At 41.2% G+C, this 25,171-nt stretch overlaps 2 protein-coding genes across 3 annotated transcripts in view; one reads left to right on the top strand and one right to left on the bottom strand.

The window, feature by feature from the left end:
- The window catches only part of cwc27 (CWC27 spliceosome associated cyclophilin), a 52,260-nt gene extending 32,426 nt beyond the window's left edge, over positions 1-19,834 (bottom strand). Inside the window, exons 1-11 of the mRNA XM_077019114.1 lie at positions 19,616-19,834; positions 19,437-19,505; positions 19,072-19,168; positions 18,816-18,928; positions 17,533-17,676; positions 17,257-17,355; positions 17,063-17,163; positions 16,626-16,695; positions 16,298-16,377; positions 16,119-16,146; positions 15,564-15,727 (exon numbers count right to left, since the gene is read on the bottom strand). Coding sequence (XP_076875229.1) covers positions 15,564-15,727; positions 16,119-16,146; positions 16,298-16,377; positions 16,626-16,695; positions 17,063-17,163; positions 17,257-17,355; positions 17,533-17,676; positions 18,816-18,928; positions 19,072-19,168; positions 19,437-19,478 — 938 coding nt within the window. The 5' untranslated portion in view covers positions 19,479-19,505; positions 19,616-19,834. The remainder of the gene's footprint in view (positions 1-15,563; positions 15,728-16,118; positions 16,147-16,297; positions 16,378-16,625; positions 16,696-17,062; positions 17,164-17,256; positions 17,356-17,532; positions 17,677-18,815; positions 18,929-19,071; positions 19,169-19,436; positions 19,506-19,615) is intronic.
- srek1ip1 (SREK1-interacting protein 1) lies at positions 19,805-23,499 on the top strand. 2 transcript variants are annotated; one of them, XM_077019116.1, is made up of 5 exons: positions 19,805-19,983; positions 20,808-20,855; positions 21,010-21,129; positions 21,408-21,483; positions 22,829-23,499. In XM_077019116.1, the coding sequence occupies exons 1-5, from the start codon at positions 19,971-19,973 to the stop codon at positions 23,019-23,021; spliced, it is 450 nt and encodes a 149-aa protein (XP_076875231.1). In that variant the 5' UTR covers positions 19,805-19,970; the 3' UTR covers positions 23,022-23,499. The 2 variants fall into 2 exon arrangements, with proteins under 2 accessions (XP_076875231.1, XP_076875230.1); XM_077019115.1 differs by having other exon boundaries at positions 21,010-21,165.
- The last annotated feature ends 1,672 nt before the right edge of the window (positions 23,500-25,171 follow it).

The following is a 25,171-nucleotide window of genomic DNA, read 5'->3' as shown; positions in this document are numbered from 1 at the left end:
TTTATAGAAGTTATTAAGTGTTACTTAAAGGGGTGTGGCGATAAGGTGATTGATAGTTAATAGCTGCGCTGATTGACATCTAATACCAGACGCTCAAACGTGAACATGCTCAACAGCAAAACTCTATCAAAATTCTCTAGCAAAACTCTCGACAGCAGTATTAAAACCTTTTACCTTAGTTTATTTTGTAAAATGTGTCTATACTGGTGGGCGTATCATAACAAATGTGATCAGTGTTGAGGCAGAGATAGGGTCTCTGGCGGAGATACTGTCCTGCCTACCGGTTCTAATGCGCATGCTCTGGCTCCAATTTTCATGACGGTCATCTTGGTAGCTTCAAAAATTCACAATGGGAGTCAACGGTGACGTACCATCCATTTTATATATACGGTCTCTCATTTGGAGCCACATTGGGTTTGAAAATATGACTTGCCTAACCAAGGCAGCAACGAGACACCAAAGAACTACTGGACACTTACAAGCAACGATGCTTTCCAAAACAATTGGAGAAACCAGAGTGCATCAGCTGAACGAGCAAGTACGCAGAGAAACGGAGCTCCACAACGAAAATGTGAAGAAAAACATAGAAATCTTAATAAGTCTGACAGACTGTGTCATTTCGGGCACACGATTAAAGTGCTAAATCCAATATTCAACAACAGATTAGATCCTGAGGGCTAGATTTATTTAAACGGAGCATTACTGAAGGTCTAAATGTGAAATATAGTAACAGATCAGTACAGTAACAGGATATGCCTCTGTCCTCTGCTCAGGATCCTATTTTACTGAGATAAGGGTCCGAATGATTGTCCCCACTAAAAAGCCAAGATTTGAGCAGAGCATTAGCTCAAAAGAACGTTAGCTACAGGTTAGCTGAGCAGAACTTTAGCCGAAGGTTAGCCTACAGCAATTTTCATCTACAGTGCAAGCACATCCAACATGGCAGCTCCCATGGCGGCCATCTTGGTGGATTCAAAAATTCACAGTGGAAATCAATGGTGACTTAGTGACCATCGTATATACAGTATATGGTCCCAACAAGTTTGAGTTTGTCCTCTCCTGCATCATAAATCTGCAGCATGCAGGCCAACAGAATGAGTGTCATCTGGGTTTCCCTTGACATGGCCTTGGTCTTGTTTTTGTACTGTCACTTTAACATCATAATTTTATTGAAATATTATAACTTAATTCTCTATTAACTAGGGTTATCAAATAACTAGAAATGCAGATTATGTGAAACTGAATGTTTTACATGGAATGGGCCACTATAACACGTTTCAGTCTACTGAAGACTAGGGGTGTGTTTAAAAAAATCGATCTTTCGATTAAAATCGATCTTCATTTGAATGATTCGATATTGATTTATGAAACCTGAGATCGATCTTTAGAATTAGCCAATTTTCCCCACATATGCGTACCGTTTTAACGTCTCGCGTTTTATCTCGCGAGATCATCCTTTTTTTTCTCGAGCACCGCCACTTGGCTGGGTGATCAGTTAAGCAAGGCTGCAGCAAGAGTAAAAAAAAAAATGTACCTCTGATCCACATCTATGATTCAATGAGTTACTACAGGGTTCATACACTTTTTTGACAACTAATTTCCATGACTTTTCCATGACTTTTCCATGACTTTCAGACAAATTTCAATGACTGTACATTCTCTAAACATATGTGTAGACACGAAAAATAAGAAAAAATCCAGGCTAAAATTCCACAGTATATCATCAATTAATGAAAAGACACATGGTTTAATTGAAAAAATAAACATTTACCGTATTTTCAATATCAATATAAGCCGCATCTAAGTTTTTTTTAATGGAAAATGTTGTAGCTATAAGCCGTATCCGGGCTAAAAGCCGGTGAGTTCCCTTTTACCGACGGGTCTGGTTAACGACGGACGGAGTTACGACCGACTTTTCTTAATTTCGCGCGGTGCGTGGAGGTGCAGTGGCAGCTCTGTGGAGTGTTGTGGAGTGTAGTGGAGTGTTGTGTTGTGTAGTGTTGTGTACGATAAGCTGAAGCAGCGCAGCCTCCACCGCAGTCCATCTCGGCAACGCGGTCGCTCTTTCTCACGCTGTACGCACGAGAACATTGTTAGTTTTTTTCTATTCTGTGTTTACGATCAAGGCGTGTCTAAATCTAGGTTCGTGCTTAACGACGAAAACTGCTTTGCGTCGGACTTTTCAGTCTCTAACCCCAACGTTAACCAGTTGGTTAACCACACAGTGCACATTTTGCATGCCCCGTGTCCTTGTCTTTCTCAAGCCATAGCTTGTATTTGTCCAACTGAAGCAGCCATAGTTGAATCGGCATTTACCAGCATTACGCTGATTTACACGTCATCAAAGTACAATCTACAGCTCCGCTTGGAGTCCAACGCTAACGTAGCGCACTAACCTGTGAAGTTACGTTAGTGGTCCGCACAAAGAAAAAACATGGCTATATTATATATGTTTATTTTTTCTTCCGGTTATCGGAACGACATATATTTATTGTGTCAAGCAAATTTCCATGACTTTTCCAAAACATTTGAGTATTTTTAGTTTTTCCAAAACTTATCCAGGCCTGGAAATTGCTATTTTCAAATTCCATAACTTTTCCAGGTTTTTCATGACCGTACGAACCCTGTTACTAGTTCGCTCTGGCGCCAACCACTGACGATCGATCGATCGCGATATAATACTTAATTTGTGTCCATTTTACACCGCCACCCCCTCCAGGTTCAAATCTCACTCCAAGCGATCTTGAAAAGTTGGAAACCCTGCAGATGTATGGTTACATTTTGGATTCAGAAACCATGATGGTAGGGAAGAGTTGGATAAAAGCAGAGCCGTGTGTAAACTGTGCAACATGGAAGTGAAATATTGTGGGAATACCGCAAATCTGAGAAATCATTTAACGCGACACCATCCTGATATTCAAAAAACGCCAGAAACCAAACAAACTCTACTAGAGAAGGCATTTGCGATTAAACTATCTACAAGTTCTCCCCGTGCAAAAAAAATAACCGAAGTGCTTGAATTGCACCTTATAAAGGTGTATGCAACCTTGCATCCTTGTAAATCCTGCAAACATGACTTTGTTCATTGCGCTGAAGCGCGGCGCGCGCAAAGTTACAAAATTCGAGAGGTGCACGAGCTCGCGAATCGACAGCGCGCGGAGCCACCGCGATTACGTAGTTTTCGGCGCGCGGACCCTCACGCCGGTCGCGACGCGTCAAGTATAAAGCTGTGAAGTTTTCTCAACAGTTGGCAATATTGTTACTGCACAAAGGAGCTGTCTCACTCCTCAACATGTTGTTCAGCTCCTTTTCTTGCAGAAAAATTTGACAATCTCCAAGATGTCAAAAAGCAGTCATGAATAAATCTTAGTTTTTTGGACCTTAATGTTTACAATATTCAGAACTATGTTCATAAATGTTTTTGTTACATGTAAAAAAAAAAAACTTAATTTGCACTTTAAAAGGCTGTTCAAAACCGCTTTCAATGCCTTTTCTAGTACAGGAGCTTTGTGGAAGTGTGCATTAATTGATTATTAATTAAAAAAAGAATGTAACTGTTGTTCACAGTATAAACACTAATATCTTAATACATTCAAACTACACTTTTTATTGTAACTGAAATGTACCGACAAGAATCGATATTGAATCGGATCGAATCGAAAATCGAATTGAATCGGGACCTTGTGAATCGAAATCGAATCGAAATGGGAAATCAGTGGTGATACCCACCCCTACTGAAGACTTTTACATCCTGTGTTGAATGAAGCAAATTATAAGAAAGTAACAATAACCAAAAAATGTACAAGAGTAAAAATAAGAAAGACTTGATCTCAGTTGATGAAGGTTCCAAACATCAACCTCCGAATAGTACAACATTTATTTCTTTATTTTAAAAGCTCTCTTCGAAATGCCTGTGAAGCTACAATTCATGACCAGATGTTCCTCTACCTGAAACTCCACCTGTAATGGAGCCACATGCAGACCACAGTGTAGCTTCAGAGATTTCAGTTCTGATTTGACCATGAGGCACACGTTCCACATTCAACAGCTCATGACCAAGCAACAGATCTGTGATTTAGTGCACAGGGTTACTGGCAGGTTAAAGCCAGACGGGTCTTCACCCTTATTAGCACTGAACATAAGAGGGGTTTGTTTGGAAATGTATTACTGTGAGATATTTCCTCTTAGAAAGTGCGCAGAACTTTCACGGAGTACACTGTAACCCAATAATTATCAGTGACTCCAGACTAAAAAATAGATTTCAGAGCCATTAGATCTTAAACCATAATGAGCTTCTTGGCCAGTCCACTCCTTCAGGCACCAAATTCTTTCCAGTGTAAACTGAAGACTGACGTTTTTTATAAAGCTTAAAATAAAGTCATTTAAAATAAAGCAAATGTGATTGTGTGATTAGTATGAACCAGTGCTTGCTTAAAAATAGACCTTGAAATGTGTACATTTATTTTTAAGTCTTCTGGTAAGTTTGGCTATTTTAAAAAAGAGCCTTTATCAATAATTTTTTTTAAACACAGTCTTGAGATCCATAAACCAGGTCCAGACCACACACAGCATAGCAGCCAAGAACTGGATTATGAGTCTCCATTGGGCTTCCATATCAAAGCTATATAAATAAATAAAGGTAGTCAGGTTTGGGGTTTTTTTCTTGATCTAGGCCATCTTCCATTGAGAGGTCAGGGAAGCTTTGGATTATGACAGATGCCAAGTGACAGGTGATGCCAATTTGCAGCTCTTCCACCAGATCCAGGAGAAACTGCCTGGGTAACTTAAATGGGTGTTTGGACAGCCACTAGAGAGGCGCTGTTGAGAAGCTATAGGAATTTCACTGGCATTGTGCCCTACAGAGAGGTGTACAAAAACAGAATTCTACTTAAGATTACCGTAGGCTTATTAAAATCAGTTGGCCCCTTAATCCAAAACTTTTGTGCAAGCTGGTGTTTCCAATGACTGACTTGCAGGTTAATGCAAGACTAGGGGAGGCCTTCAGATGACAGGGAAAGAATTACAGCATTAAACATGGGCTCCTACCAAGGAGTGAGGGCTCTCCAACTGCACCTAAATGGCCCCCTTACAACAGTTACACTACAGCAAAGATGCAAACCAATGGTGTTCAAGCAGCTCTGGGAGATCCAACCTTCTGCAGAGTTGGGTTCCAGGCTTTATCCAAGATCAAGGTAATGGTCAGATGTCCAAGAACATAATTTGCTGGACTAAGCCAACTAGATTGACACTGGAAAAGAGGATGTTACACTGCAGATTAGACCTCAAGCGGGTGTTCTTGTGGTAAAGGATGGACAAGCCAACTCAAACCTTCATAAATCAAAATTATAGGCTGCATCATTAATAACAGCAGTTGTAAAGCAAAACACCAGTTGCACAAGTATCATACATGCCAATCAGACAAGAATCAGACATGCCATCAGAGAAAAATCAGACATGCTATGAATGAGAACAGCTGCAGTTTAAAGTACCAGTGGCACATGCAGACATGATGTAAGCACACCATCCCAGGTCAACAATAGCCTGCCGGCAGTAGCAGTAACACCATATCACAGTGCCAGGTAGAAACACACAGAGTCCTCATTCCTGGTCCACTGGTACCAGCCAAACAGGCAGCGATTGCATGTGTGGCTCTGGGACTCCATCTCACAACATGAAGTGTTTACCTCTTTTCAGAAACAATAGACAAAAGATTTTTCAGACTGCTTTTCACATAAATATTTTATATATGTATACATATACATTTATATAAATATACACGTTTCTCTGTGAGTATGTAATCCATTTTTGATTATTAAAACTATTAAGTTTTAGCTCTATCTCTATCTTAGCTTTGCTATCCTGGAAAACTCATTGAAGGAATTCTCTTTGTGAGGCCTCACTGGCAGCTAGAGTGCCCAGTTCAAAACAGGCTGGGAACACCAGCTTAACTGGCCTAAGAGCAGTCAATCCTACCCAGTTTCAGGCCCAATCTCCGCCTCCTCTCCAGACTCCACCTTCTCTCCCTCCCTCTTCCGATCTCCACCTCCCGATCACCCCCTTCCCGATCTCCACCTCCTCTCCCTGCCCCGCCCAACTTCCACCTCCCGATCCACCCCTCCCTTCAATCTAGCACCTTCCGATCCACCCCCCTCCCAATCTCCACCTCCCGATCCAACCCCCTCCCAATCTCCACCTCCCGATCCACCCCCCTCCCAATCTCCACCTCCCGATCAACCCCCTCCCTATCTCCACCTCCCGATCAACCCCCTCCCTATCTCCACCTCCCGATCAACCCCCTCCCAATCTCCACCTCCCGATCCACCCCCCTCCCAATCTCCACCTCCCGATCAACCCCCTCCCAATCTCCACCTCCCGATCCACCCCCCTCCCTATCTCCACCTCCTGATCCAACCCCCTCCCTATCTCCACCTCCTCCCCCTAGCAGTCTGTGCTTCCCCTCCAGGAGCCCAGCAGCCACCAAAGTGCTCACTGCACCTACAAGTCCTTGAGAGCCTCACTGGAAAGCAGCTTATGGCTAGAAGAATGAAGCCCTTTGTCGCACACCAGGCAAGCCTTTGAAGCCCTGCCAAGACAAACCACTGTGTTGGGTTACAGTCCTTGTAGCCAAACACTATGCTCGTGTTTAATATACTATGGTCTGCCTGCATTTCGCATGCTGTCAGTCAAAACAGCAGGGCACTGAGGGTCAGGCCATTACTTCATTACACACAAGTGAAAGAGCACGTTTATTATGCTTGGAAGATAATCTGGGCAGGCAGCCGCCAATCAGCAGTCGAACCGGGTGCATGTCCATGAGGGGACTGTCTCGTCACGTGGGATTTCAGACCATCAAAAGTGCCCACTGTTACGACTGGAGATGCTATTGTGACCAGAACAGGATGTATGCTTGCTCAGACACATAGACTGAGGTGTAAACCCCAGAGCCGAAACCAGAGAAAGAGAAACTTCATGTGTTCTGATCCTCTAACGCAGACCTGGGCAAACCACGGCCTGCAGGCCACATCCGGCCCTTTGTGCGTCCCTGTCCGGCCCACAAGAGGCCAATCATAAATTATAACATAAATTAAACAAATATCTATGTCGTGCATGCAATACAACTGTGCCGCTTTTATTTTGAAAGCGCTACGTTCATGTTACTTCCGTGTGGACGTACATGCGTGTGCGTGTAGTAAGACCACAGTAGGTGAACAGCAACAATTGATGCTTGTTAGATTACCCCAAGATGTCAGCTCACGCTAAAAAAAGAAAAGTTGACAAGGAATGCCGCATTTTTTAAAAGACATGGACTGCCAGGTATTTCTTTACAGAAATAAAAGGTAACGCTGTGTGCTTAATTTGTGGTACACAGGTCGCTGTGTTGAAAGATTATAATTTGAATCGTCGCTACACCACCAAGCATGAGGAGAAATACAAAAATTTGACTGACGAAGAGCGCGCAAAGGAGTCTGATGTGTTGCTAGCAAAACTGCAAACCCAACAAGGCCTTTTTACCAAACTTCACACCACCAAAGATGCAGCCATTAGCACAAGTTATGTAATTTCTCACAAAATCGCCAGAAAAAGTAAGGCGTTTTCTGATTGCGAGTTCATTAAGGAGTGCTTATTGGACTCTGTTGCACTGATATGTCTGGAGAAAAAGGCCGCGTTTGAGAACGTCACTTTCCCGACGCACCATAACGAGGCGGGTTGAGGACATCACTGGGAATTTGTCATTGTGGAAATGAATGATGAAGTTAAAAATGTATTGCACTGATTCAATCATTGTGTTTTCGTATTTGACCTCTACACCACAATTTCATATATCCTAATTATACATATTTACAGAATAGTTTTACCAGTACCAACTATTCAAAATACATAATTTGGTGCATTTTAGAATGGAAGAAAGTTGAGTAGAACTAAGTTCAAGTTATTGTTGGTATGGCCCCCTGTAAAAATTAATTGCCCACCCCTGCACGGATCTTTTCATCGCTGTGAAGATCACCGTTTGTAAACAAAGGACCACCAGACTCAAACTTTGAGCCACAACTTATATGTATGACACAATAAAGAAAAAACACGTTTACAGACAAGATAAAAATAAGCATGCCATAAATTGCACTTATAAAATTATAAAAAAAATTCCAAAATAACACTTTATCAGTGTGGTGACACTCTAGTATTTCATCAGAGCTGCCACAGTGAGCTTCATCATGGTAGACTCAAAATGGTTGTGCCAGTCAAACTAAGGAACGCAGAGTTGAAACATGTCGGTTGGATTCAGCAGCAGTTTGTGTCACTGTGAACCTCCTGTTGTCAGGATAACTCCTGCCATCCTCCTCTGATCCTGTTCATTAATTAGTTTGTCACAGGATATGCACTCTACACAATGCTTCAGGAGAAAACTCCACAAGCGTGGCAGTATTTGAGAAGCTGGCCCTGTCTGGTCCAGCACTGACGACCACGCCTTGCTCAAAGTCGCTCACATCACTGCACCTTCCCGTTCTAATGTGGATTCGCACTGAAACTGATCCACAGAAAGCTTGTTCAGCTAACTGCAGACATGCACTCCAGGGACCAATGTCTCATTTCCATAAAGGGAAGCCGTATCTAATACCGTGGTCCATTCGAGGCATGTGCCGCAGGGTCTTTGGTTCAAGTGACTGTACAGTGCTCTCTGCAGGCTGACTGTGTGACTATCTTACACCAGTCACTGGTCAAACCAGTCACTAGTCATGAAAGGCTCCTCCAGAGCAGCACGCTGGAGGCCGACACATGTCACTCTGGCACAACAAAAGTATTTACACAAATAGATGGGGAGTCAAACCTCAAATTCAGTTTAAAAGCCAATTCATAACACATTTTTCAAGAGAAAGACAAACTATGTAAATAACCCCCATATATTGTATATTTTGTTAAAGCTGAAGCGAATGTATTTTATTATGAAATAATTGGTATTGAAACTGTTAACTTTCTGTCTTAACCGAAGCACTTTTATTTTGAATGTTTACTTCCTGTTTAGCGCAGTTAACTTGCTGGCTCACGTACGAACATAAAAATGGGTATGGAGACTCGCTAAGGTTGCACTTTATACTGGCAGCCCCTCCGAAGAGGTAAAAGGTTTGTTAGATAAAACAGCTGAAATATTTTAGTATTTGTATGTATATGTGTTCGTTTTGCATAAATATAAGGCAGCAAGTTTAGCTGTTACGTCTTGTATGTGTTTCAGCTCTTACGGTGATTGCATGGTTATGGTGATTAAATGGTTACTGTGATCACATGGTTACAGAAATTGTTGGCAATAGGGATTCAAGGAGAAGTTCAATAAAACCCATAAAATTATCAGTAAAGTCTCATCCTTAAATCCCCTAAAGAGCGCACCCCAACCATTGTCCCCTAATGAGAGCACCCCAACCATCGTCCCCTAAAGAGCGCACCCCAACCATCGTCCCCTAAAGAGAGCACCCCAACCATCGTCCCCTGAAGAGCGCACCTCAACCATCGTCCACTAAAGAGAGCACCCCAACCATCGTCCCCTAATGAGAGCACCCCAACCATCGTCCCCTAAAGAGAGCACCCCAACCATCGTCCACTAAAGAGAGCACCCCAACCATCGTCCCCTAAAGAGAGCACCCCAACCATCGTCCCCTAAAGAGCGCACCCCAACCATCGTCCCCTAAAGAGCACACCCCAACCACCGTCCCCTAAAGACAGCATGCACTGAACAACTGCTCCATGTACACAAGCCCCAACAGATCTCAGCTGCTTGTAATGATTTACTCTGCTGAGCATGTCATGTAGAATGGAATGAGTATGGCATTCTTGCATATATCGTCCCTGAGGGTTAAATGAGGCTTTAGGATTTAAAAGGTTCTCATACACTGATGTATTCACATATGACCACATCTTTCACAGACAAAAGAAGAGGAGGGATAAAAGAAGAGTCAGACCTCACACAATAAAACAACCAAAATTTACTAGACAGAGTCATCATTTACATCTATGGTTCTCTACACTTTCAACACCACCTACAACACTGCACACATCTAATCAAAGCATTATTTCCTTTATATTTTAAATGAGAAATGAACACAACTATAACAACTCTTGTTTCTGGATAAAAACCTGCAGATTGTTATTCATAAGAGTTGTTATACAGTGTAAAGGTTTTGATATCGTCTTCAGACATAGATCATAGCCATCAGGGTTCATAAACAGCATTATAAATTTGTTCAGTCTGCAGTGTGTTAACAGATTCACAACACACGGGTGTCAGGAAAGAGTTCCAAAATTTAATAAGAAGAGAGAGAAAGAAAAGTTGTAAATGAGGGGCAGACACACGGGTAAGGGAATGAACAGAATGTCAGTGATCTGATTGAGCGTCACTGTCAGTGGATCATAAATCCCCATACAAAGAGTCTCTCATCACGGTGAACAGCGCTGTTCCGAATTCCGACTACTCGGCAGAATCCGACTCCCCTCGTTTGCACATATATAAATATGCTACAGATGACATTAGCGATTTCTGTTGTTTCTATGCATAAATAAGGGGTAATCTTTAATTATTCATCATAGCAAATGGCATAGCATTATCTATATCCAAACAAAGACACTGATTTGTGGGTGTTTAAATGTTTTTAATAAAATGTAAATGTACCAAAGATTTGCTTGTTACCGTAGCATTCTTGGGGATCGAAGGTCTTTCATGCCAAGAATTATGAAAACACTTTACATATATTTTTTAATTCTCAGGCCTGGAGCAGTAACACACTGGCTATACCGAAGTTCACCTCTGACCACGGGACTTCGCAGTATTACCTTGTTCCTCGTCATTACTGTCAACCTTACATCTTGTACATTTTACGGACAACCTAAATTATTTCTTTATGAATACGGTTTTTGCCAAATATTCCCTTATTATGTCTAATTATCTAGACAAAACTTAAGTGCTCAGTGAACCAAGTTATAATCCCTGTAACACACAGGACTGAAATGTCTGGTTAATGTATTTATTTTGGTGACTTTTCTGGATGTGTAAGCTATTCCACATAAAGCATATTTCTACATTCAACAAGGGTTTTTTTTTATAATATAACCCTTTTTATATTAACCCTTTTAATAAAGGGTTTCATTTTGATCCAAATAACATCTGTAGCATCTTTATTTGCGTGCAAATGAGGCTAGTTGGATTCTGTCTAGGAGTTAGAATTTGGCACAACAGGAGTCAATAATGCTTTTTAAATATAGCTAGCTAGATAACTAGCTGTTTAGATGAAAACTAAGGCTTAAAAACCTTAAGGATTAAATACATGAGTAAAGATCTTTAAGAGCAGCTACCCATGTATTAGACGAAAACTAAGGCATACACATTTTAAAGCTTAATTACCTACCTAGCTAGCTACATTTAAAGAGCTTTACTACTTTAGTCCAGTTCTATGTAACGAGATACTGTAGTTAAAAACCTATAGTGTTATTCCCTTCATCTGACCAGGTTATGTTTAGTCTATTTTGTGGACTCGTTTTTAGACATACTGCATCATTTATTTTACTCATGATATCACTATGTCCCAGGTAAGCTAAATGCTCTTTAAATGTAGCTAGTTAGCTAGGTATTTAGAGAGAAATTAAAATCCCTGATAAAAAAATCCCATTTAACACAATCTAAATAGCAGGCTAGGGGACTTAAGTAGTAAAGCTCTATTACAGTTGTGATCAAATTTATTCAACCCCCAATGCTGCGAAGGGTTTTATGGAATTCAGTGCACATTTGTAATTGTGTTCATAATGAAATCTTACAAGGACTTGTTAAAGAACTAAATGCAACTAAGATAGCATCAATTTTTTTTGTCATAAAGTATTAAATGGCCTTTTTGTGATTTCTTCATTGACACAATTATTCAACCCCTTAACGACTACCACTCCTAAGAACAGAGGTTCATTCCAGTGTTTTCCATCAGGTATTGAAAACATCTGTGGATGTCAACGAGCAGCAATCAAGCATGATAAGCACCAATTAGGCAGATTTAAAAGGACTGTGATACTCAGCTCCTTCTAGACATCTACTGGTGTGTTTCCAAGCATGGTGAAGGCAAGAGAATGGTCCCAGAAGACAAGAGAAGAGGTTATTGCTCTTCACAAGAATGGCAATGGATATAAAAAGATTGCGAAGTTGTTAAATATTCCAAGAGACACTATCGGAAGTATCATTCGCAAGTTCAAGTTAAAGGGCACAGTGGAAACGTTACCTGGTCGTGGCAGAAAGAAGATCCTGACCGCGACTGCTGTGCGCTACCTGAAGCGTAATGTGGAAAAAAATCCCCGCGTGACTGCTAAGGAACTGAAAAAAGACCTGTCAGATGTGGGCACTGAAGTTTCAGCTCAGACAATAAGGCGCGCACTGCATAACGAAGACCTCCATGCCAGAACGCCCAGACGCACCCCCTTGCTGACTCCAAAGAACAAGAAAAGTCGACTGCAGTATGCCAAAAGTCATGTGGACAAGCCACAAAGGTTTTGGGACAGTGTACTGTGGTCAGATGAAACTAAATTAGAACTGTTTGGGACAATGGACCAGCGCTATGTTTGGAGAAGGAAGAACCAGGCTTATGAACAAAAGAACACCTTGCCTACTGTGAAGCATGGCGGGGGGTCAATTATGCTTTGGGGCTGTTTTGCTTCTAATGGTACAGGAAAGCTTCAACGTGTGCAGGGTACCATGAATTCCCTTCAGTACCAGGAGATCTTGGAGGAAAATGTGATGGAGTCAGTCACAAACCTGTGGCTTGGGAGACGTTGGACCTTCCAACAGGACAATGATCCGAAGCACACATCCAAGTCCACTAGAGCATGGTTGAACATGAAAGGCTGGAACATTCTAGAGTGGCCATCGCAATCACCAGACTTAAATCCAATTGAGAACCTCTGGTGGGACCTAAAGAAGGCAGTTGCAGTGCGCAAGCCTAAGAATGTGACTGAACTGGAGGCTTTTGCCCATGAAGAATGGGCTAAGATACCCATAGGTCGCTGCAAGACACTTGTGTCAAGCTATGCTTCACGCTTGAAAGCTGTCATAACTGGAAAAGGATGTTGTACTAAGTACTAAAAAATAATGTCACTAGGGGGTTGAATAAAACTGATAATGATGTGAGCACAGTAAAGACATTTGTGGTTATTCCATCATAAATATTATGTTATGTTTGTCTAATTTATAAGTGCCTCTTTGATATAATTGTAAATAAGATGACTGATAGGATCAAATTCAATGTCAAACTGGCCAAAACACTTTATTTCAGTGGGGGTTGAATAAATTTGATCACAACTGTAAGTGTAGCCGCTTTATTAATTAAGTGTCGTTCAACATAATGAGAAACTGTATGACAAAATTGTTGTTTATGGCTAAAACCCTACAGAGTCCCTGTATAAAATTATTAGTCCAGAAACACTTCTCTTGTGTCATCACTGGATTTGCAGCGTTTCTGAATATGCAGTGCAGTTCTGAAATGTAGCGTACGCGTTGTCATTTTGATGAATTTGCAGCGCGTTTTGCTTTTATGGCGCATTTTGCTTTTGCAGTGTGATGGGCTTTCAGGGCCACCGTAGCATGCAATTCAACATGCCGCCTGACAGTGTACTACATCATCAGATTGCTTCCGTTGGCAGCGCTACTTAAGACGGGAAATGGAAACGAAGGTTTAATGAATTCTATTGCCCAAACTCATCATCGTCATTGAGGAAAAATGTATTGTGAAACAAATTGATATCGTTTTATCACCCAGCACTAACACCTTCACACTTTAATACCACCTTGTACACATACTTCAACACCACCTCCTACACTTCAACACCACTTTCACTGTTATTGGCAGTGATGTTACTCACAGCTGTGTTGCTGATGGTGATGTTGCTGACTGACGGTAGTGATCTTTTGGGGGGTTAGACTAATATACATAGGGTATAGTTATTTAATATTTATATTTGTATATATATGTGAAAGAGGAGAGTGAAGGGCAATCGTGCCGGTTAGGGAACTGGTCTTGTGACCGGAGGGTCATGGGTTCGATTCCCAGACCTGAGGCCATGACTGAGGTGCCCCTGAGCAAGGCCCTTAATCCTCAATTGCTCACTTGTATAAAAAATGAGATAAAAATGTAAGTCGCTCTGAATAAGGGCATCTGCCAAATGCCATAAAAATGTCAAATGTAAATGAAGGCAGATTTCATCTCTGCAACATATGGTGAATACGACCCTTTCTTTCACAGGGAGCTACCCAGGTGCTTGTGAAGTCTCTAGTCATTTCAAAGCTGGACTAATGTAACTCCCTACTTGTGGTTCTTCCTCTATGGGTCATCAGACTTCTACAACTAATTCAGAATGCTGCAGCATGACTGGTCTTCAATCTCCCCAAGTTTTCACTTGTGACTCCTCTGCTATGCTCTCTTCACTGGCTTCTAGTAGCAGGACACGTCAGATATAAAACCTGGATGCTTGCCTACCAAGTCAAAAATGGACTAGCCCCTCGCTACATAATGTCCATGGTCAAAGACAGATTCATACCATGAGCACTCTTAATCTCAATCAGGGTCTCTTAAAGTCTTAAAATCTCACGGAAGACAAAACTCAAGACTATTCTCTGTCCTGGCTCCAAGATGGTGGAACGATCTTCCATTAGCTACTCTCTGGATGAAACACTCTTAGCCATTTCCAACAATCCCTAACCTGGAAGCCGATCCTGGCAGTTCTGACATCTTAAACAATCACGAGTATAATGTTATCATAATTATTACAAATTATTACAAATATTAAATACAAAAATGTTTCGTACTGTATTCACATATTAGCAAACTGCTATCCCTTACCTGACTGCAATTCTATTACTTATTTTCCTCCTAAAGACAAAGAACTATGCCTTGTTTACTGCTCACTGCAATGCTGCCACCTGCAGGATAGTGGTGGGAAAATATTTCCAGGAACATACAGTGAAAAAATGTCATCTTAAATGTTCAAACAATGTTTTGGTGTCAAAGTAGTAGGAAACACTAGTAGGAAATTCCAGTGTTGCTGCCAAATGTCTCCATATAGACACACACATTAAAGAAACCACAAAATAAGAGGAAGAAACCATGAAGGCTTAGTGTTAAAGGTCTGAGTTGGGAATGAGGTCCGAGTTGTGGTATGAACGGCGGTGTTGGGGGGGGGGGGGGGGGGGGGGGGAGGTATGAATGGCGGTGTTGGGGGGGGTATGAATGGCGGTGTTGGGGGGGGAGAGGTATGAATGGCGGTGTTGGGGGGGGAGAGGTATGAATGGCGGTGTTGGGGGGGGAGAGGTATGAATGGCGGTGTTGGGGGGGGGAGGTATGAATGGCGGTGTTGGGGGGAGAGGTATGAATGGCGGTGTTGGGGGGGAGAGGTATGAATGGCGGTGTTGGGGGGGAGAGGTATGAATGGCGGTGTTGGGGGGGAGAGGTATGAATGGCGGTGTTGAGGGGGAGAGGTATGAATGGTGGTGTTGGGGGGGGGGGGGGGAGGTATGAATGGTGGTGTTGGGTATTGAGTGAGTGTTCTACCTGCGGCTGCTCCTCTTCGCCCCCTCCTCTCCTGCATTGTCCTTCTCCTCCACCGCCGGTCTCCCCGTCTTCAGCTTCTGGGAGATGCGCTTTCGCAATTCAGCCTTCTCTGAACCCACATCATCACCACTGTCATCACTGTTATCCTCTTCCTCGTCAGCTCCCTATACAAAATGTTTAGTCAGATACAACATATCAAAACAGGTTCTTCTATCTGTAGTCTGAAAAAAAATCTCCAAAGAATGTAGGGGCAGGGCTCAGAAATACGTTAGGATGCAACACACATGTTGAAGAATGTTAAATTACAGAAAAACAAACAGATCTGAGTGAGAGGCTCATGTTACAAAAGTGTTTACTAGCTTTGCCAGAGTAATGTACAATCATTACGCATCATATTCTATTGTAAAATGTCTGACATGTAATTACAACATTCCAATATTCACAGCAAAATCAGACTAATTCATTATTGCTGTGAATGGTTAGAGTTCCATTTCTATCTCTCTCAATCTTAATTTGGAAATAACTGAAGCAAACCAAACATCATTAAGGCCACACCTCAGAAACGTCTCCTTGGCTTGTTTTGCTGTGTGAGACAAAGAAACACATTCGTTTTATGTCTGAAATGCCAAAACATTACTCATATCCATACAAACACTACTCATATCCATACTGCTTCCATGGAGTGTGAAGCAAATGGCAGCAAGCAGCAACTACGGCAACACAGGTGGGACAACCTCTCCACAGCGGGTACGGAGCTCAGCTTGGGGTCGTCCTTCAGCAGGTCATGACTGCTTTTACTTCTTCCTTTCATGGTCTGCAAACAGAAAAATTCGAGCACTTTTCAGCTGTAGCCCAGAGCTTCAGGCATCACTCCAAACAAAATTATTTGACAGAAGACGAGCAAACGTCAAAGGTCTCTGACTATGTAGTTACTATATAGCACTATATCTGGGCTATATTCAAAACAAATTTCAAATATGCTTTTGTAGTGAGTCACAGATAAACAGCTTCTGGTTTCAAGCACGCTTGATATATGGGCATTTCTGAAGTGTAAAAGAGTACCTGGCTAACTTGACTGACTACTTCCTCTTCCTCTTCCGCCTCCTCACCAAACGATAGCAGGCTAAAATTCCTGAAAAGAAAGTGTCTTTAGATGAGTCCTGTGACAAGTATGAGCAAATAACAGACACAGTCTCAGGGTCAACAGACAGTGTCGGGGTTAGGAACAGCAGACACGGTGTCGGGGTTAGGAACAGCAGACACGGTGTCGGGGTTAGGAACAGCAGACACGGTGTCGGGGTTAGGAACAGCAGACACGGTGTCGGGGTTAGGAACAGCAGACACGGTGTCGGGGTTAGGAACAGCAGACACGGTGTCGGGGTTAGGGTTAGGAACAGTTTCAAAAGTTAAGATTTAAGTTTTTGAGATTTAAGAAGAGCAGGTTTTTCAAACCACTCCTGTCTGGGATACAGTGCGCCCTGAGACACGCCCCTCCTTACTTTGTTGCTCTGGATTGAGACTTCTTTCCCTCCTCTTTGACTTTGTCTTTTCTCACTTTTATTTCACGCGGAACGATGTCATCGAAAGGAGAATGTAGCACCTGTTGGGGGAGAAGTTGGGAAGTTTGCTGTGGCAGGATATCAAAGTATAAGCTGCTAAAGGCCCGGTAATCTCTGTGAAGAGCCGGCGGTACCTCTGTGGAGCGGATCTTGTGTGGGTTCGATGGCCGCTCGTCAGCGTCACAGTCCACCTCTGATAACCTCAGCATGTTATACACCGTGTCACCCGTGACCTGAAACCAACAACCAGCTAAATCTCATCTTTTCCACGTTTTCCAAAGGTCATCTTAACATACTAGATTAACTGTAATCACTTTAACACACCAGTTTAACTGATGCACTTATCAGAGTAAAATGGTTGATGTAACCTAAATCTACATGGCTGAAGGTAGACTCTATACACAACAAACCTTTCCAAAAATGGTGTGTTTATTGTTGAGTTCATCAGCCCGTCCCAGAGTGAAGAAAAACTGGCTCCCATTATCATGTGGTCCAGCGTTTGCCATGGCAACCAGACCTCTTCTGTTGAAGCGTAATCTGGAATGAAACTCATCCTATGCAGGCAGAACAAAGACAAACAAATACACATCAAACCTACTGAGCAAAACACGTACAAATACAACAAGAACGGAAAAGTGTTGAGGCTGTACAGCCACTCCAACCATCCACAAGCATACAAAATGCACCATTAAAAACATACTACAAATAGGAAAGGAATTGACAAGCTTTGGCATACGTCTCTGTAGGATTTATTTTTCATTCCTCTAATTAAAATTGTTAAAAATCAGAAGGGCACTGCACAGTCATTTTAGCTACAGTATCTTAGCCACGCTTAGCTATTTTAACCCCTTTTAGCCATGTAGAAATGCTCTGCTGGCTCTAGTTGGGCCACTCCAGGTTTTCCACAATTTTCCACCACTTTTCTTGGCAGTATGTTGTCTTGTTGAAATATAAACCTTCACCCAAGCTTGAGATCTTAAACATTTAGCCTTTAGATTGTCTTTCATTTTTGCTCCATCAGACCAGATAATCTTGCCTTTCATTTTATGAGAGTTGTTGAGATGCATTTTGACAAACTAAAAGCAGGTTCCAATGTGCCTCTTAGTGACGAATAGCTTCTGTCTGGCAACTGTACAATAAAGCCGTCACTAGTGGAGTGCTGGACTGATATAGGGACTTCCCAGCTTCCCACAGGAACTCTGCATCTCATCCATTCAATCATGATCTCGTTCATGGTGGTCATTGGGTCCTTAGTTACCTGTCTGACCAAAACCTGATAATTCCTGATTACTATGTCTGAGCAGTCAGCCATATCTAGGAAGACTGCTGGTGGTTCACAACTTTGTCCATTTGAGAATAACGGAGGCTACCATGCTCTTGGACACTCAATGCTGCAGAAATTCTCCTGAATCTTCCCCCAGACTGTCACCACAGACAGTTCTTCTTGCGCAATGACTTGGTTTTTCCTCTGACACACACAATCAAATATGAGACCTCATACAGACAGGTGTGTACCTCTCAAATCAGTTCCGTTAGGCACAGATGGACTCCAGTGTACATGTATTTCATGGAGCATTAGCTCAGAGTCATAACAAACATTATGGATGGATAATAATTATGGATATAATTGATGGGGTTTTGTTTTAAATACATTTACAACACATTCCAAAAACAGAGAGGGCGGTGTTTTAACCTTAAAAGGTCGGCCATAGATAGACTCTCCACCGGTCCCAGTGCCAGTAGGATCTCCCCCTTGAATAATAAAATCTGGCACCACACGGTGGAATATTGTCCCATCATAGTAACCTAAGACAAAAGCAAGTAACATGGGTTTCACCTTACACAAGTAATAACACTCTGACATTCACTTATTGTTATAGAAGATGTCTGACTTATGCATTACTCTAATTTTTTATATGTTTCCATTCCTGTTGAAGCAGGAGTTTTACCTTCCAAGCATAACTGAATGAAGTTCCTACATGCTTTGGGTGCTTCTTTAGACCACAGCTCTACATCGATGTCACCTGCTGAAGTCTTAATTAACACCTTTAAGGAGAATAAAAACACAGTAAATATGTGGGAGACTAGAAAAACATTTATTTTACATGGCATCCAGTCAAATTACTTTACCTTCCCCAAAACATTAACTCAAAATTTAAGGTTTTTGTACTAACTTAGGTAATCAATATAGTTAATTAGCTACATTATGAACTAAGGCAATTTTATTATTCCTGTCAGCTGTGTTATTACAGAGATGTCACAGAAGTAAAGTGTAAAATGTAACGTAGGCTAACGTACGACTGCTGCCACAAACCTTTCCATTTGTTGGTGGCTCTTGGATGTATATGTTGCTCATGTTGAGAGATTATTACTCTAAATTAACCTTCGACAAAACAGAATCAACAAAGTACCAAAAATTGAGACACGGAAATCGAAATTCCTTTTTAAAAATGCAACGAGCAAAGATATCGATATATGAGAGCGCAGCAGTACCACAGCAGTGGGACTTCTTCTGTGTGATCACTGGTTCTCTTGCCTCCTAGTGTCTCAGATGTATGGAACTAATGTTGAATGTTTGCAGTAAACTCTTTAAAAATTATATTTTATCTTTTAGCACGTTGTAGAATGGATACTGGTAAAAACGTATACGAATTTAGCCAAGCATCTGTAGCAATATGGTCTCCTTCCGTTATGGCGTCCTTTGAGGACTTTTATGAAGGCTCCGCAGGACATGAACGTTTCTCATCGGACTCATTTAGGAGACGGAATAAATACACACGAAGCTAAAGGAAGTGGCTGTGTTTACGAGTCAAGCATTTTCCTTGCAAAATCTCCGTAAAGTGATGCGATGGCTCTTCCAGGTACACATAAATTGTAAAGCTAACATTAATTACGCCCTCACTTTTTGAGGAGGTTAATATTATACTGGTCTGTGAACGTTTATTAAGGTAACTAATGAGTTAGCCAGGTCGCTAGAGGGAACCTGAGAGTAGCTAGTTAATATGGAGTGTCCATGGCACTGAGGACACTGATGTCCTCACACGTCTGTCCCCCAGACGCACCGACATGACTACTGAACTACCTTGTTTCTACTTGCCAGAATTATTACCGATAGCTACGTATGCAGTTTCCGAAAAAAGATCTTGTGAAATTAGATTTTTAAAAATGGATTTTATGCTAGCCATGATATTGTAATGTTATCGTTTAACGTATTTGTAATACATCATATTGTGTTGTAATGTTTTTACTCGGTCTTTTTGTTCCTGCAACACTGGTGTACTTGGCGCCTTTGTGGTGTTAGACTGCCACCGGATGTCGACCGGGGGAGGCCTTGGTGCCTCTGGAGTTTTTTCCCTAGATCTTATCGCCTTTGGCTTATTTATTACAGTACTTTTAATTGATTCTTTATAAAACTTTATAAATCTACTTTGTGGTGACACCTGTTGTAAAGAGAGCTAAACAAATACTTTTGAATGAAATGACCTGGCAACGTTGTAATTGTTGTTCTGGATGCATAAATAACAAATTAGTACTGGCACAATGTAAATACGAGAAGACTAATAACGTGTTATAGAAACTATAGGAGGACATGTTTGGATTATGTACAAATTAGTTATTTTGTTAGAAAATAGTATTTCTTGTCTCTGTGTTGACAGCTTTGTTGTTAATAACTGTCCTTGAACAGGTGTGAGTAAAGAAAACGTTCGAGCTGGTTGCAAAAGATGTGGTTATCGTGAGTATTGTAAATGGGTATTCTGTAAATACATGTTTTAATTGGATGTTTTGGGTATAACATGTCTTAAATGCATATTGTGTGTGTGAAGAGCCAAGTGAACCAAGCTTCGACACATTTCAATGTGAAACCATCTCTTCTGCATCGTCCTCAGCGGGCCACCTGACATTTGAATGTCGTAATTTTGTGCGCGTGGATCCGAGGAAGGACATTGTGTTGGACGTGAGCAGCACCAGCACTGAAGAGAGTGAAGACGAGCAACAGGAAGCTGCCAGTAAGGAGAAGAGCTGTGGGAGCATCCGCTCCAAAGGTGGAGTCCCATCTAACCTGGGAGAGGAGAGGGGGAGAGGATGGGGGGGGTGAAAGTGGAGATGGGGGGGGGGGGGGGGTCTCAAAATATGGTAATGTTTAGGTTGTACTGCAATTTTCAGTACCTGGAGTAAGTGTTCAAAGTTCAAAGCCTTGCAGTGGAACTGAACTTAAATGAAGGCTCTGCACAGTGAGTCCAGACACTGAGATTAATGGAGAATGTGATATGCGTTTCACCTGCAGGTTCTGACAACGACTCAAGAAAAGAGAAATGTAGGAAAAGAAGTAAAGATAGATCCCACCGGAAGGCAAAAAAGAGGTACATGTTTAATAAAGTTAATCAATAAGCTTTTTCCAGCTTCTTTTCTGCTGCTTAAGCCAGAAGCACCTACAGTCTCCAGAACCACATACAGTCACATGTGTTATGAGGCCTATCAGTTTCAGATAGCTACCATAAGTGCTTTGCCTTATATGTTTTGATTCTGGACAGTATTAGGAAACAAACATTAAACTTATCATAGAAATATGGTACTGCTATCACCACAAAAAAACAACAATAATAGCTTGATCAAAACACAATTTCTTATATTTGGTTGAATTAAATACTTTGTAATTTTACATTTAGCAGACGCTCTTATCCAGAGCGACTCACAAAGTGCTTTGCATCCGATCACAGAATTCATCCTAGGAAATAGTATGGATATGCCAGAATTCAAGATACCATTGAGTCAGACTACTACTAAACTACAGGAGTCAATTTCATTACCTACTGTTAGACATTTGCCAAGAAGCACAAATAACCATAGACAGACATACAATTTAAAGAACAACGGTGGTATCAGCTGAGTTAGTGCTCTGGTAAGAACTCAGCAAACAGGTGGGTGGGACAACAAACAGGTGGGAAGCTTGGTTCACTTCAGTCTACGCTTGAAGATAGCAATAGACACTACAGTCCTAGCAGCTAATGGAAGATCGTTCCACCATCTTGGAGCCAAGACGGAGAATAGTCTGGAGCTTTGTCATCCATGACACTTTAAACATGGAGTTTCGAGTCAAGCCAAGCTTGAGGTTCTGAGTGTTCGCTGTACAGAATTTTGTGGCATCAAATCAATAATAACTTCTTGTGATTCCTAATTCATTAAAGCAAAACTGAGGTTTGAGTGCACATTCTGCAGACTGGTCTGTTAGCATTTATATTGCAGGCTTTGAGTCTGGATACCGCAGACATCATAGTCCATTTGCAGAACTATGATAGCAGATTGATTGTTTTTGTGACCTCTGTACATTAGTAGGTTTTTTTTTTTTTACTGTCTCTGAAGAATATTGTGCATGTACCACTGAGTTACTGCTGTTGTTGTCGCGTGGCGTTATTGGTCAAAATGGTGAAGCTTTTATCTCAAGAGGTCTGCTAGAACCATTCTCTGACCTCTTCTGATATTGAGGTTTCTAGCCCCCCTTTTAGGTGCTTTTACAGTAGTTAAGTCTAACGTTGACTTATTTTACTTTATTCTTCATATTCAGTGTGAGTTTTAATCATGAATCTGAATGAACATGGTGTACATTGGCCTCACACTTAATATTGAACCATATTATTCTTATTAATATAAGCTGTATACCATTTTCTTTTGTCTTTCATGGATTGTGTTTCCTTCACGTTTATTCAGGACTTACTCATCCATGGATGAAGAGGAGGAGGAGGAGGAAGAAAAGAGCAGGAAGAAGAAGAAACACAAAAGCCACAAGAAGAAAAGCAAAAAGGAGAAGAAGGAGAAACATAAGCAACGCGTGAAGAAGCACAAGAAGAACAATACACACTCATCCTCGTCCGACAGCTCCAGCTCCTCAGGCACAGACTAGACATGGACACGTCCAGGCATTCCATGAGCTAAGAGGGGACTCTACATTCAGGGTAGCAGCTCTTCCATTCAGAATACCATGCAGTCCAGTGTGTGAACAGTGCCTGTAAGATTGGCACCTGGATGATATCAGAGCCTTGTGTAAATAAAGGTGACTGCTTGTGTGTCATTCTGGTTTTTCCTGAATTAGGGAGAAATGTTCTTGTAAACAAACCTCTTTTCTGTTTGTTTCTTTTTTCTGAGTAGAGGCTGAATATGATCTTTTCACTGTTTTTCATAGTGCATATTGTATGATTTTGTACAGAAGTTAGTCCCTTTACAAGGCTGGTACTGGATTTCTTTTATACAGTGATTGTTGACTTATTTCTTAAGAAGAACAAATCACCTTACAACTTATGGTATACCAGATGTTAATTTTACATATTTTTAACATTTAAATATCAGCATGTAGTGAAATAAATATCAAGTACTGAAGCAGATATTTGAACAAAATTTCCAATCTCTTTCTCTATATTGCTTAAATAGTAATGGTGATAAACAAATTTGCCTGCTTGATAATTTTGTAAAGGCCATGGACATAAATAAAATTTAAAAAATAAAATAGGAGGAGAAGCCAGTTTGTATGAAATAGTAGATGTTAAAATCATTCCATGGAGTTATAAAGGTACCAGAGTAGAATATTCCAATCAGTTTTTTGAATTTCCTAATTTCATTGCTCCTGGGGTATGGTGGTTTAAGGGGAAGGACTTACAAAACAAATAACCTTATAAAACAAATAAGCATCTAGCTACCTACCCTAGCTAGTTATTGATAAGTCCGACTAGCTAGCTAACTAAGTATATGTATACAATGCTAACGTCTGACATTTAAAAATACACAAAAAAGTTTTCCCATTAACATCTAAGGATTTTTACCTCATAAACCAAGTGTCCACATATGTGGACATTATGCAACAATGGCAATACGTTGAACGACGTAGCATGTCAGATTTTTAAGCCGTTCATATAAATTGGGGTGAACAGATTTGGGTTTCTGAAAAGGAGAACATCTTTTTTGCCAGGGGTTGGGGTGGGGTCATCGGTATATGACATGACACAAATGACATGGTGTTTGTGTAAAAATTGCATTTATTGAACAGCACAAAACAACATAGTACACTAAGAAAAACGTACACTAGGGGTGACCTGCAATAGTCGCTGATTCGTATGGAAAGGAAACAGTGCCAATTTGAAAAATAATCACTACTAGGCAAAAATGGAAATGCAAACCACAAAATGCATTGCTTTTCCATACAAACATGCAGAATACGTGCCAAAATGAAATGCAAAAGCACTATTACATTACATTTCAATGCACTTTATCTCTTTATTGAAAAACAATACACACAAATTTGCATTCAAAACCAAAACGCTGAATTTGTGCCAGAATTGCATATAATACAGCTCGAAATGTAATCACGGCACAGATTGCTTTTCACCATACGGTATTTCAGACATTAATGCCTCCTTTAAATGTAATAATCAAGAGATTGATTTAAACACTGATGTGATGAAAACATGCCACAATGAAAAGTAAAAGCTCCAGTGTGTGTGGATTTGTATTTAAGTGAGGTGCCCAAGATTTTTTCTGCCTCTTTGACCACTCGCTGCATGTCTTTCTTGTCCTGTGATGTGCAGCTGGTGAACCAAACTGTGCAGCAGTATGTCAGAAGGCTTTCAATGGTGGCCTTGTAGAAATTGATCCGCAACTGTAAAGGGAGGTGCGCTTGTTGAAGCTTCCTAAGAAAGTACAGTCTTGGTAGCCCAGGTGAGGTCCACAGAAATGTGCACCCCCAGAAACTTAAAGCTCTCCACGCTCTCAACCTCTGCTCCGTTGACGTAGAGAGGTGTTGTTTCGGTGCGTTTGGAGATCTGGGGCCTCATGTACGAACGGTTCGTACGCACAAAAACATTGTGTACGCTATGTTTCACGCAAACGGTCAGATGTACGAAATGTGATTTGAATGTGAGAAAGTGCGTACACCTACGACACCTTCACCTCTGGTGTACGCATGTTTCTAATGTGTTTTCGTCAATTAACGACACTTAGAGGTGATGCATTGAAACTACAACTTTTAAGATATCCTTCACGCACACATTGTAGTAAGCCCTT

Source organism: Brachyhypopomus gauderio, chromosome 10, assembly GCF_052324685.1.
Source record: "Brachyhypopomus gauderio isolate BG-103 chromosome 10, BGAUD_0.2, whole genome shotgun sequence".
Taxonomy (NCBI): Eukaryota; Metazoa; Chordata; class Actinopteri; order Gymnotiformes; family Hypopomidae; genus Brachyhypopomus; species Brachyhypopomus gauderio.
Note: the sequence above shows the minus strand (reverse complement) of the source record. Positions and strands in the feature narration are given on the sequence as shown.

What these genes read in the sequence shown, in the direction of transcription:
- srek1ip1 (XM_077019115.1), top strand. An exon ending in TTGCAAAAGATGTGGTTATC is followed by an intron (nt 20,856 to 21,009) that starts GTGAGTATTGTA and finishes CATCGTCCTCAG; the next exon opens with CGGGCCACCTGACATTTGAA. An exon ending in CACCGGAAGGCAAAAAAGAG is followed by an intron (nt 21,484 to 22,828) that starts GTACATGTTTAA and finishes ACGTTTATTCAG; the next exon opens with GACTTACTCATCCATGGATG.